This window comes from Hemitrygon akajei, chromosome 6 (genome assembly GCF_048418815.1).
Source record: "Hemitrygon akajei chromosome 6, sHemAka1.3, whole genome shotgun sequence".
NCBI classification, from domain to species: Eukaryota; Metazoa; Chordata; class Chondrichthyes; order Myliobatiformes; family Dasyatidae; genus Hemitrygon; species Hemitrygon akajei.
Window position 1 is genome coordinate 153,471,005 of NC_133129.1, and position 12,924 is coordinate 153,483,928.

Consider the following 12,924-nt stretch of genomic DNA (forward strand, 5'->3'; position numbering starts at 1 on the left):
TGTTGTTCAGATCAAACATAAGGATGGGGAAGAAATGTGATCTAAGTGACTTTGACTATGGAATGATTGTTAGTGCCAGATGGGGTGGTTTGAGTATCTCAGAAGCTACTGATCTGGGATTTTCACGCGAAACCGTCTCTAGAGTTTGCAGAATGGCAGTTCTGTGGGTGAAAATACCTTGTTAATGAGAGAGGTCAGAGAGGAATGGTCATTCTGGTTCCAGGTGACAGGAAGGCGACAGTAACTCAAATAACTATGCATTACAACAGTAGTGTGCAGAAGAGCATCTCTGAATGCATAACATGTAGAACCTTGAAGTGGCTGGAGTACAGCAGAGGACCACCAACATACACTCAGAGGCCACTTTATTAGGTACAGGAGTTAATTAATATAGTGGCACTAAGTATAAGTAGGAAAAGGGATGAGGTTCTGAAGAGAAAATTTAGACAGCTAGAAATCTGTTGAAGATTGAAAAGCCTAGATTGAAGTGGTCTGGAGAGGACTCCGTTAGGAGGGGATGGTCTAGGACCCGAGAGCACAGCCTCAGAAGAGAACATCCCTTTAGAACAGAGTTGAGGAGGAATTTCTTTTGCTAGAGGGTGGGGAATCTGTGGAATTAATTGCTACATATGGCTGTAGAGGCCAAATCGTTGGGTATATTTAAAGTGGAGGTTGAAATGTTCCTGATTAGTATGGGTGTCAAAAGGTTACAGAGAAGGGGCAGGAGAATGGAATGGAGAAGGAAAATAAATCAGCTATGATTGAATGGTGGAATAGACTACATGGGCCAAATTGCCTATTTCTTCTTCTCCTTTGTCTTATGGATATTACGAGGAATGGACCAGCTTCTATTGTGATGAGGACTTGAACCAATCCTTCTCAGTCACAGTTTTAGATTCCCTAATGTAACAGATTCATTTCAAATAGTGTCTTGTAAAGTATTCAGCCTCCAACCCTTTGTTCACATAAATAAGTATTACCACAGGGATTTTCATCAGTTTTTTTGTGAATCTCGTGTTTTTTTCCACAGTAGAGCCTAAAAAAGCAGGGAAAACTGCAAAGCATGAAAAACTAGGAAGTTCAAAAACTGAAATGTCAGCAGTTCAAAAGTATTTATCCCCCTTTGCGCAGTACTTAGTTGAACCATCTCTCGCGGCTGCTACAGCCAGTAGTCATTTTGGTTAAGTCTCTATTAACTTTGCACAATGTAATGGAACAAGTTTTACCTATTCCTCATAGCAAAATTGCACAAGCTGTGCCAGATTAGTTGGGGAGCGGAGGTGGACAGAAATCTAGAGGTCTTGCTAGAGATATTCCATTGGGTTAAGGTCAAGACTTTGACTGGGCCAGTTAAGGACATCAATTTTCTTCATTTGAAGCCACTCCATGGTTGCTCCCCAGTTTAAGGTTTCTGGCAGAGCCTAGCTTGTTTTTTTATCCAGGATCTCATTGTATTCAGCAGCATTCATCTTTAGATCAATCCAGACCAGACTTCCAGTTCCTCTGATGCAAAGCATCCCCATACCATGATGCTACCTCCACCATATTTTACAGTAGGGATGTTGTTATCTAGCTGATGCACAGTATCAGATTTATGCCACACATACTGTTTTAAAACAAAAGCCTATCCTTGCCAATAAAGACGTTGCATAGCTAATTGCGCAGGGTTAGTTTTATACCACATGTACTGCTTAAAAAAGCCTATCCTTGCAAAGGTTTTGCAAAGCTTCACTTAGAAGGTACTGTAAAGATGTGGAAGAAGGTCTTGTAGTCAGATGAGACTAAAGTGGAACTTGGTCTCACAATGGTACATGTGGCATAAATCTAATACTGTGTTCAAGACTGAATAGTGTGGGTCTACTTTGTATAGCTGCAGGATAACTTTTACTTTTTAGTTTTCTAGTTCATTGGAAATAAACCAAGGACTTATGATTGTTTTAAAATATCTTTTTTAAGAAATCATGACTTTTTAATGACTTATTCTGTAGGCACCAAAAACTTGGATTCCGTTAGATCTAGTATTTCATCATATAATAGGGAATCATTATAGAGTTTAAAATGTCATTTCCTTACACATGCCCATATTGAAAAATAGTTTTGAAAATGTTTTGGAATAACCAGAATTTGCTGCTGCTGTTATAAAATCAACAGCAGGTTGTTGCAAAATACAGACTGGAAGATCCTTTATCAAACTTGACATAAAATGCTCTAAATATTTATTTTTCTAGATATCCCAACATATCGTGTGAACTACTTACTTCAGATGTAGCACAGTTAAATGATCGACTAGCAGAAGATGAACCTTTGCTTACAAGACTTTACAACTTTTTGCAGAATGACCCACCACTTAATCCTTTGCTTGCAAGTTTCTTCAGTAAGGTGTTAAGCATTCTTATCAGTAGGAAACCAGACCAGGTAGGGGATATGAACTAAATTTTAGTATTTGTTTAATTTTTAACATGTATTAATTGTTTCCAAGCTTTATTACTATAAAAGATAGAATGAAAATCATAGTACATTTTCTTGATTTGAATTATCGAGCCTTCAGACATTCGTCTCTAGTTCCTTGTACAGGTTGGTTTCAAATTTCTTTTGGGATCTCTCCAGTGAAATGTGTTGTTTTATAGATATTTTAAAATGCTTGTGTTGCCCTTCTCAATTGATGTGAGCTGAGGGCTTGCTGAGTAAGCACAAACATTCGGGATTCCCACTTAGAAGCGTAAGCTAGATCTGTAACGATCAAATATCGCTATGATGATTGTACATTCTAGTATCAATTGTATGGTGACAATAAAGTAAACTGATGATTTCCAAGATGTTTGTGCTACTTTACTCAGCATATGGCTCAGTAGTAGACATCAGCTGATTTATCCCCAGAACTTGTGCATGTAAATTTGTCACAGATCCTCTGTCAGGTTAGATGTGGTGTGGATCCTGACAACATGAGATTAAATTCTCATTTAGACCATATGACATAGGAGTTGAATTAGGCCATTTGGCCTAATTCTCAACCCCACTCCCTGGCCTTCTCACCATAACCTTTGCCATGATCAATCAAGAACCTATCAAGCTCTGCCTTAAATACACCCAGTGACCTGGTGTCTGCAGCTTCCTATGGTAAATAAATTCCACAAATTCACCACCTTCTGGCTAAAGAAATTTCTCTGCATCTCTGTTTTAAATGGATGCCCCTCTATCCTAAGGCTGTGCCCCTTTGTCCTGGACTTCCCCACCATGAGAAACATCCTTTTCACATTCACTCTGTCTAGGCTTTTCAACATTCAAAAGATTTCAATGAGGTCTCCCCTCATCCTTCTAAATTCCAGCAAGTACAGACTCAGAGCTATCAAACGTTCTTCGTATTATAATCCTTTCATTCCCAGAATCATCCTTGTGAACTTCCTCTGAATGCTCTCCAATGCCAGCACATCTTAGATGAGGAACCCAGAACTGTTTACAGTACTCAAGATGAGGCCTCACCAGTGCCATATAAAGCCTCAGTATCACATCCCTGCTCTTGTATTCTAGACCTCTTGAAATGTTTAACTTTACATTTTCAATATATTTTTATTATTTCTAATAATTTATACTGCTTATGAATGTTAAAGACCTATCACAGATATTCAGAAACTTGACAGTAAAAACTTGACAGCTTTAAGCAAAGCTGGAATATGGCTTTGATGTCTATCGTGGAATCTGTTAGCTATTTCATGAGGATGCCTTTTTCAGGCTTTTCTACTAGACCATATTATATGCAGCACCAGGGACTAGTGTGATGAGGCTTGGACAAGTGTGATAGAAATGCTCTCAACCAACAATTTCACTGTTAATGGATACAAACAAGATAAATGCAGAACAGTGATAATCTTAGTCTTATGCAGGTTGCAAGTCACAGTCAGGAAGTTGCAGTGCATTTCATCATTCTGAATTAGGCCTTGCTGTTATGGCCAACTTGTGCAACTTTGCTGAAGATTAACTGGGTCGTCCATTGCCATAAACAGTTGCTAATTGAACAATGGAGTGATATACTATCCAATTTCTTCAAAAAGTTCAAAAACAATGTAAATCAAATTTGTCATCACAGGAACTCTGTAAATGCATTTCTTTATGCATTTTACCGGAAGTAAAATGCATAAAGAAATGTTTTTAAAAATTAGCAATTAGGCTTTTTTTGTAGTGTTTAACATTTGGTTAATGCCATAAATTGTTTTTAACCAATGTTGCACTGTATAGTTGAGCACTAAGGAGGATACTTTGTACTGAATATTATTTATATCTATGCATTCCTCAAATTTCCCCCTGAATTTGCTTAGCTCCGTGTCATAATTCTAAGCCCAAATAAATGATGAGATGATTATAATTTATCACAATTGGCTTACACATTCTTATGATTTAATATACTCTTGCAGTCAGTTTTGCATTAAAAGTTGTTCTTCTAACTGGATTTATTTTTTCCCTGGATGTAGATGCAAACCTTATGCTTGTACAAATGTTTATAATAGAAATAACTGATGACTAGTGCAGTGTGTTTCATGTCATTAAAAAGAAAATTTAATTGTCTGTCATATTTATACATGTGCTGGCTCCAGTAAATACTTTGATTGTTAACTTCATCTGATTTTTTTTTAGGTTAGAATAAAAAATTATCTGCCAATGTAAAGGGAAATATAACTTTGTTCTTATAGATAAGTAAATTGTAAAATGTTAGACCAGGATTGGGACCCATAATGGATAAAAATGGGAACTTGTGCATGGATACCGAAGGATTTTGTTGAGGTACTGCAGTACAGTGCAAAGAGTATGAAGCATATATATAGTGCTAGGGTGCCTAAGACTTTTCTTTTGCACTATAATGTAGTAAATTTAGGTATTGCACTGTACTGCTGCCACAAAAAAATTAATGACGTGCGAGTGATGATAAACCTGATTCTTATATGGGTCTCTATTGTGGATTAAGAGTGAGAAGGGGGCAGGGAGAGGGAAATCATGGTTGGGAAAAGGGGATGGGAGAGGGGAAGGAACAGGAAGCACCAGAGAGACATTCTGCAATGATCAATAAACTAATTGTTTGGAATCAAATGAACTTGTTGTATAAGGCATTGGTGAGGCTGAATATGGAGTATTGTGTGCTGTTTTGGTCACCTAATTACAGGAAGGATATTAATAAGGTTGTAAGAGTGCAAAGAAGGTTTAAAAGGATGTTGCCAGGAATTGAGAAACTGAGTTACAGAGAAAGGTTGAATAGGTTAGGACTTTATTCCCTGGAGCGTAGAAGAGTGAGGGGAGATTTGATAGAGGTATATAAAATTATGATGGGTATAGATAGAGTGAATGTAAGCAGGCTTTTTCCACTGAGGCTAGGGGAGAAAAAAACCAGAGGACATGGGTTAAGGGTGAAGGGGGAAAAGTTTAAAGGGAACATTAGGGGGGACCTTCTTCACACAGAGAGTGGTGGGAGTGTGGAATGAGCTGCCAGATGAAGTGGTAAATGCGGACTCGCTTTTAACATTTAAGAAAAACTTGGACAGGTACACAGAGGTGTATGGAGGGATATGGTCCAGATGCAGGTCAGTGGGACTAGGCAGAAAAATGATTTGGCTCAGCCAAGAAGGGCCAAAAGGCCTGTTTCTGTGCTGTAATGTTCTATGGCCTAGTGTCTCAGGGCTGGGCGTGTTTGCACCTGCGCCATCCCCCGCCCCCATTCCTCCTCTGCCACCTGGCCTACACCCCTCCTACGGCGCTCCACCCTCACCATTCCCAACATCCTTTGCTCCACATTGACATATGTAGAGTTTTGCACAGTTTTGTGGTTCATTAGGAAAAGGCTGCATACAAAGAAATAGTGAAAGAAGATCAAACACGAGGAAATCTGCAGATGCTGGGAATTCAAGCAACACACATAAAATGCTGGTGGAATGCAACAGGCCAGGCAGCATATATAGGGAGAAGCGCTGTCGACATTTTGGGCTGAGACCCTTCGTCAGGACTAACTGAAAGGAAAGATAGTAAGAGATTTGAAAGTAGGAGGGGGAGGGGAAAATGCAAAAACAAGTGAAAGAAGATACTGGATACAGTAAACATTTATACATCAGTGTCTTAGGAAAAGCTGACTGAGTTGTGTCCCTGCATTTTGAGGGGATTATTTAGACATTCACTATGATTTCCCAATGCTGTTGAGTACAATGGGATGGTTGCAGAGAACTGGCAAGTAGCAAAGATTGCTCCTTGGTTTAAAAAGGGTAAGTATAAGCCTAAGCAATTGTAGGAAAGTTTTCAGAAACATCAATTCAGGGTAAGATTAGAGTCACTTAGAGAAAAGTGGATTATTTAAGGCAAGTAAATAACATTTAATTAGTTTAATATAACTTTTTAAAGAGGCAGTGGATAGTGTTGCAGTACTTGGCATGATATGTAACATAGAACACTGCAGCACAGTACAAACATTCCAGCCTATGATGTGCCAACATTTTCCTAACTGTTATCTCCTACATATTACATTGTTTTTCTATCATCCATGTACCTATCTAAGAATTTCTTAAATGCCCTAATGTATCTGCCTCCACCACCACCACCACCACCCCTGGCAGGGCGTGCTGCACTCACCACTCTCTGTGTAAAGAACTTACCTCAAACATGGTGTACTTGAATTTCCGTAAGGCCTTTGATAAGGTGCCATATAACACGCCTTTGAACTGAACTGTGTGGTTTAATAGAGGCATTGATAGCAAAGGAATGAAATTAGTTGAGTAATAAGCAACAGAGGGTTGTGGTGATTTGTTGTTTTTAAGGACTGGAGGAAGGTGAATTAATTGGTAATTTGGTTTATTATTGTCACAGGTGCTGAGTTACAGTGAAAAACTTGTCTTGCATACTATCTATGCAGATCATTTTCATTACAACAGTGCATTGAGGTACTACAATTTCAAACAATTTCAAACAATAGCAGTGCCAGTACAGAGCAAGTACAGTATAGATAGCCATAAAGATACAAGGTCACCAATGAGGAAGATTGTTAAGTTGAGAGTCCATCTTATTGTACCAGAAAACTGTTCAATAGTTTATAAGAGTGGGATAGAAACTGTCCTTGTCTCTGGTTGTGTGTGTTTTTGTATCTTCTACCTGATTGGAGTGGGAAGAAGAGGGAATGTTCAGGGTGGATGAGATCTTTGATTATGTTGCTGCTTTACCAAGGCAGCGAGAAGTGTGGCTTGTTTCTGTAATATGCTGAGCTATGTGTAGAAGTAGGTTTGTTATCACTGACATGCAGTATGTCATGAAATGTAGTTAGTTTGCGACAGTGCAAAACATAAAATATACTATGTTACAATAAGAAATATATTTTTGAAAAGTAGTGCAAAAAGAGATGAAAATAGTGAGGTACCATTTGTGAGCTCATGGACTGTTTAGAACTGTCCATGATGGCAAAGGGGAAGAAGCTGTTCCTAAAACAATAAGTGTTTTTAAGCTCCTATACCTTCTCCCTAATGGTAATAATGAGAAGAGAACATGTCCTGCGTGGTGGGGGTCCATAATGGTATCCATCTACAACATTTTATGGTTTGATGTGGAGAGTAGTTGTGATACATCCAACTATACAAAATTACAGCCAGATAGAATGCTTTCTATGCTGCATAGATAGCAATTAATAAGAGTGAAAGGAGGCATGCCAAATTCCATTAGCCTCCTGAGGAAGTACCGTAGTTGCTAGTGAGCTTTCTTGGCTGTGGTATCAGCAAGGTTGGATTAGGACAGGCTATTAGTGATTCTCACTCTTCGAGGCTTGAAGCTCTCAACCCTCCCAACCTCAGCACAATTTGCATGTACATCCCCTGCCTCCCTTCCCAACCTCCCCCCCCCCCCCAAGTTATGGTTGTTCAGGTGATGGAAATGGCCACTCTCCTCCCCTATCAGATTCCTTCATCTCCAGTCCTTTGCCTTTTCCACTTAGCAGCTCCCAGCTTCTTCATCCCCCCCCCCCCCCCACCTACCACCTTCTATCTAGCTTGTACTCTTTCTCCTCCCCTACTGCTACCTTATTTTGGCTCTTTCCCACTTCCTTCCCGTCATGATGAAGGATCTCTGCCTGAAATGCTGACTGTTTCTTCATTTTCATAGATGCTGTTTGACCTGCTGAGTTCTGCCAGTTGTGTGTTGCACTGTTACAGAATTCGCAAGTCAATTACAACTACATAGATGAGAAAGGTTGGGACTGTTTTCTTTGGAGAGGAGAATGTTAAAAGCAGTTATGATTTGTAAAATGTTCAGAGGATAATGGGAGGCTCCTGTTGGTGGAAGGGGTTGAGAAAATTAATTTGATCTAAGAGGTTTTGTTTTACATATTTCTTTGGAACCTACCTGCTGATGTGGAAGCAAGTTGTATTGTAGCTTTCAAGAGGGAATTAGAGAAATCAACAGGAGAGGAAAAAAAATCATCACTACAGAGAATGGGCCAGTGGGTAGAGCCAGAAAAATTGTTGTAGTGAACAAAGTAGAAACCTTCCATTGATGCTATGAGCCGAACAGCTGCCTCTTGTGTTGTAACCATTTTATGATTTACATTCAACACAATTAAGTGCCCTTGAACAAGTTTGTTAGTTTATTCATTCATCAGAACTGGCTAGACAACGTAAGAACATTACTGGCCTTTGAGCACTGTCAAAAGCTGACTGCTGCGTTGGTATCAGTCTGAAGAAGAATGTTAACTCCAGCAGTTTCCTGAAAGTAGTAGCTTTTTCTACAAATTTTGTTTCCTCCACCCTTGTGTCCTGCAGCATAAACAACATTGTTACTCAGAGAATATCAGTTAACTGACTGCTGTGAACATCCTTCACCAGAGTTTACCTCCCTTACCCTGAACCCACAACAGTCCCCAAACCCATGACTCTTACTGATTTTTCTGGCTCCATTTGTGTTCTGCCAGGTTAATTTTTCTCATGAAAGTCAACTCTACTGAACTGATAAGAAACTAATGTTACTTTTTTTTCTCCCATTAATATAACATAACTAATTGGCATTCTAATACAATTCCTTTCCCTATTAAAAACTCCATCAGCTTCATTCATTCTCAAATTGCAGACTACCCCTCCATCATTAAAATTAAGACACACTCTCTTCTGCATGAATTAAAAAACATATATTGTAAAATACTCAAAATTCAAAGTAAAATTTGTTATCTGAGTACATAAATGTCACCACCCACAACCCTGAGATTCTTTGAAAAACTGCATGTTCCCTCCCTTCTCAAATCTCCATTTATTTTCCATTGTCTTCAATTTTATTTATTTATTAATTTATATATATTCCCTTCATCTGCGCACTGAAATTTGGTGAAATTCTCCATGGTCATTGGAACAGCTTTTACATGTTTTAACAGTACTTTGGTCTTCCCTTTTGTTTTATGAATGGGCCTTCGATGTTGCCATTCTAATGCAGCTCTAATTAGATTTCTACAATTTGTTTCACTTAAAACTTGAGATAATATCCCATTATCTTTGGCTCCATATGCAGAGTGTGCCCTTGCTACTAATTTCACTCCTTTCCTTACCCATTTTCCTCTGGTTGATCCAGAATTTTTGCATTTTCTGTATTCTCAAGCTGTTCAATTTCTGATTTTTACAATAGCCACCAATTTTCATGTCCATACCATCATTGGTCCATTTGCTGGTGGTACTATTATCTTTGTTTCTATTACTGTAAAACTCAGCTGTTCTGAATCAGAATCAGGTTTATTATCACCTGATAATGTGAAATTTGTTAACTTAGCAGCAGCAGTTCAATGCAATACATAATCTAGCAGAGAAAAAAATAAAATAAAAAAATAGTAAGTAAACAAGTAAATTAATTACAGTATACATATATTGAATAGAAACATAGAAAACCTACAGCACAATACTGGCCCTTCAGCCCAGAGTGCTATGCCAGACATACACTTAGTTTAGAAATTACTTAGGGTTACCCATAGCCCTCTATTTTTCTAAGCTCCATGTACCTATCCAGGAGTCTCTTAAAAGACCGTATCATATCTGCCTCCACCACTGTCACTGGCAGCCCATTCTACGCACCTACCACTCTCTGCATTAAAAAAAAAATTACAGTGAAGTCTCCTCTGTGCCTACTTCCAATCACCTTAAAACTGCGTCCTCTCGTGTTAGCTATTTCAGCCCTGGGAAAAAGCCTCTGACTATCCACATGATCAGTGCCTCTCATCATCTGATACACCTCTATCAGGTCATCTCTCATTCTCTGCCGCTCCAAGGAGAAAAGGCTGAGTTCACTCAACCTATTCTCATAAGATATACTCCCCAATTAAGGCAACATCCTTGTAAATCTTCTCTGCATCCTTTCTGTAGTTTCCACACCCATCTTGTAGTGAGGTGACCAGAACTGAGCATAGTACTCGCAAGTGGGGTCTGACCAGGGTCCTATATAGCTGTAACATTACCTCTTGGCTCTTAAAACTCAATCCCATGATTGATGAAGGCCAATGCACCGTATGCCTTCTTAACCACAGAGTCAACCTGCGCAGCAGCTTTGAGTGTCCTATGGACTCGGATCCCAAGATCCCTCTGTTCCTCCACACTGTCAAGAGTCTTGCCATTAACACTTTATTCTGCCATCATATTTGACCTACCAGAATGAACCACCTCACATTTATCTGGGTTGAACTTCATCTGCCACTTCTCAGCCCAGTTTTGCATCCTATCAATGTCCAGGTGTAATCTCTGACAGCTCTCCACACTTTCCACAGCACCCCCAACTTTTGTGTCATCAGCAAACTTACTAACCCATCCTTCCACTTTGTCATCCAGGCCATTTATAAAAATCACGTAGAGAAGGGGTTTCAGTACAGGTTCCTGAGGCACACCACTGGTCACCGACCGACATGCAGAATATGAACTGTCTACAACCACTCTTTGCCTTCTGTGGGGCAAGCCAATTCTGGATTCACAAAGCAAGGTCCCTTTGGATCCCATGCCTCCTTGCTTTCTCAATAAGCCTTGCATGGGGTACCTTATTAAATGCTTTGCTGAAATCCATATACTCTACATCTACTACTCTACCTTCATAAATGTGTTTAGTCACATCCTCAAAAAATTCAATCAGGCTTGTAAGGCATGACCTGCCTTTGACAAAGCCATGCTGACTATTCCTACTGATATTATGCCTCTCCAAATGTTCATAAATCCTACCTCTCAGGATCTTTTCCATCAACTTACCTACCACTGAACTAAGACTCACTGGTTTATAATTTCCTGGGCTATCTCTACTCCCTTTCTTGAATAAGGGAACAACATCTGCAAACCTCCAATTCTCTGGAACCTCTCCCATCCCCATTGATGATGCATAGATCATCACCAGAGGCTCAGCAACCTCCTCCCTCGCCTCCCACAGTAGCCTGGCATACATCTCATCCTGTCCTGATGACTTATTCAACTTGATGCTTTCCAGAAGCTCCAGCACATCCTCTTTCTTTATGTCTATATGCTTAAGCTTGTCCGTCTGCTCTAAGTCATCCCTACATTCTCCAGGATCCTTTTCCGTAGTGAATATTGACACAAAGTATTCATTAAGTATCTCTGCTGCCTCCTCTGGTTCTATACATACTTTTCCACTATCACACTTGATTGGTCCTATTCTCTAACATCCTCTTGCTCTTCACATACTTGCAGAATGACTTCGGGTTTTCCTTAATCCTGCTCGCCAAGGCCTTCTCGTGGTCCTTTCTGGCTTTCTTAATTTCATTCTTAAGCTCCTTCCTGCTAGCCTTATAATCCTCTAGATCTCTTAACGTTACCTAGTTTTTTGAACCTTTCGTAAGCTTTTCTTCTTGACTAGATTTTCAACAGCCTTTGTACACCATGGTTCCTGTACCCTACCATCCTTTCCCTGTCTCATTGGAATTATTCTATGCAGAACACCATGCAAATGTCCCCTGAACATTTCCTGCATTTTAGCCGTACGTTTCCCTGAGAACATGTTCCTAATTAATGCATCCAAGTTCCTGTCTGATAGTCTCATTTTGCTCCTTACTCCAATTAAACACTATCCTAAGTTGTCTGTTCCCATCCCTCTCTAATGCAATGGTAAAGGAGTTAGAATTGTGATCACTATCTCCAAAATGCTCTGCCACTGAGAGACCTGACACTGACCAGGTTCATTTCCCAATACCAGAAAAAGTACAGCCTCTCCTCTTGTAGGCTTATCTACATATTGTGTCAGGACATATTGTGTCAGGAAACCTTCCTGAACACACCTAACAAACTCCACCCCATCTGAAGCCCTTGCTCTAGGAGATGCCAGTCAATATTTGGGAAATTAAAATCTCCCACCACAACAACCCTGTTAATTACACCTTTCCAGAATCTGTCTCCCTATCTGCTCCTCAATGTCCCTGTTACTATTGTAAGGTCTATATATATAAAAAAAAACTCCCAGTAGAGTTATTGACCTCTTCCTGTTCCTAACTTCCACCCACAGAGACTCTGTAGACAATCCCTCCATGACTTCCTCCTTTTCTGCAGCTGTGTCACTTTCTGATCAACAGTGCAACGCCCCCACCTCTTTTGCCTCCCTTCCTGTCCTTTCTGAAACATCTAAAGTCTTCCACTCTAAGTATCCATTCCTGCACCTGAGCCATCCACGTCACTAATGCCCACAACATCAACAGACACATCTCAAAACCATCGGTCTGAACGTATCCCTTCTCTATCACCTGCCTATCCTCCCTCTCGCACTGTCTCCAAGCTTTCTCCCTTTGTGAGCCAACAGCCCCTTCCTCCATCCCTTCAGTTCGGTTCCTAACCCGCCCCCCCAGCAATTCTAGTTTAAACTCTCCCCAATAGGCTTAGCAAACCTCCCTGCCAGGATATTGGTCCCCCTCGGATTGAACTGCAACCTGTCTTTTTTGTACAGTTCATGCCTGCC

At 39.9% G+C, this 12,924-nt stretch overlaps 1 protein-coding gene across 5 annotated transcripts in view; it reads left to right on the forward strand.

Moving 5' to 3' along the window:
* The window catches only part of ppp6r3 (protein phosphatase 6, regulatory subunit 3), a 134,253-nt gene that overhangs the window by 36,750 nt on the left and 84,579 nt on the right, over positions 1 to 12,924 (forward strand). For all 5 annotated transcript variants that reach the window (XM_073049604.1, XM_073049606.1, XM_073049607.1 and 2 more), the window contains exon 3: positions 2,229 to 2,415. In XM_073049604.1, the coding sequence (XP_072905705.1) occupies positions 2,229 to 2,415 (187 nt within the window). The remainder of the gene's footprint in view (positions 1 to 2,228; positions 2,416 to 12,924) is intronic.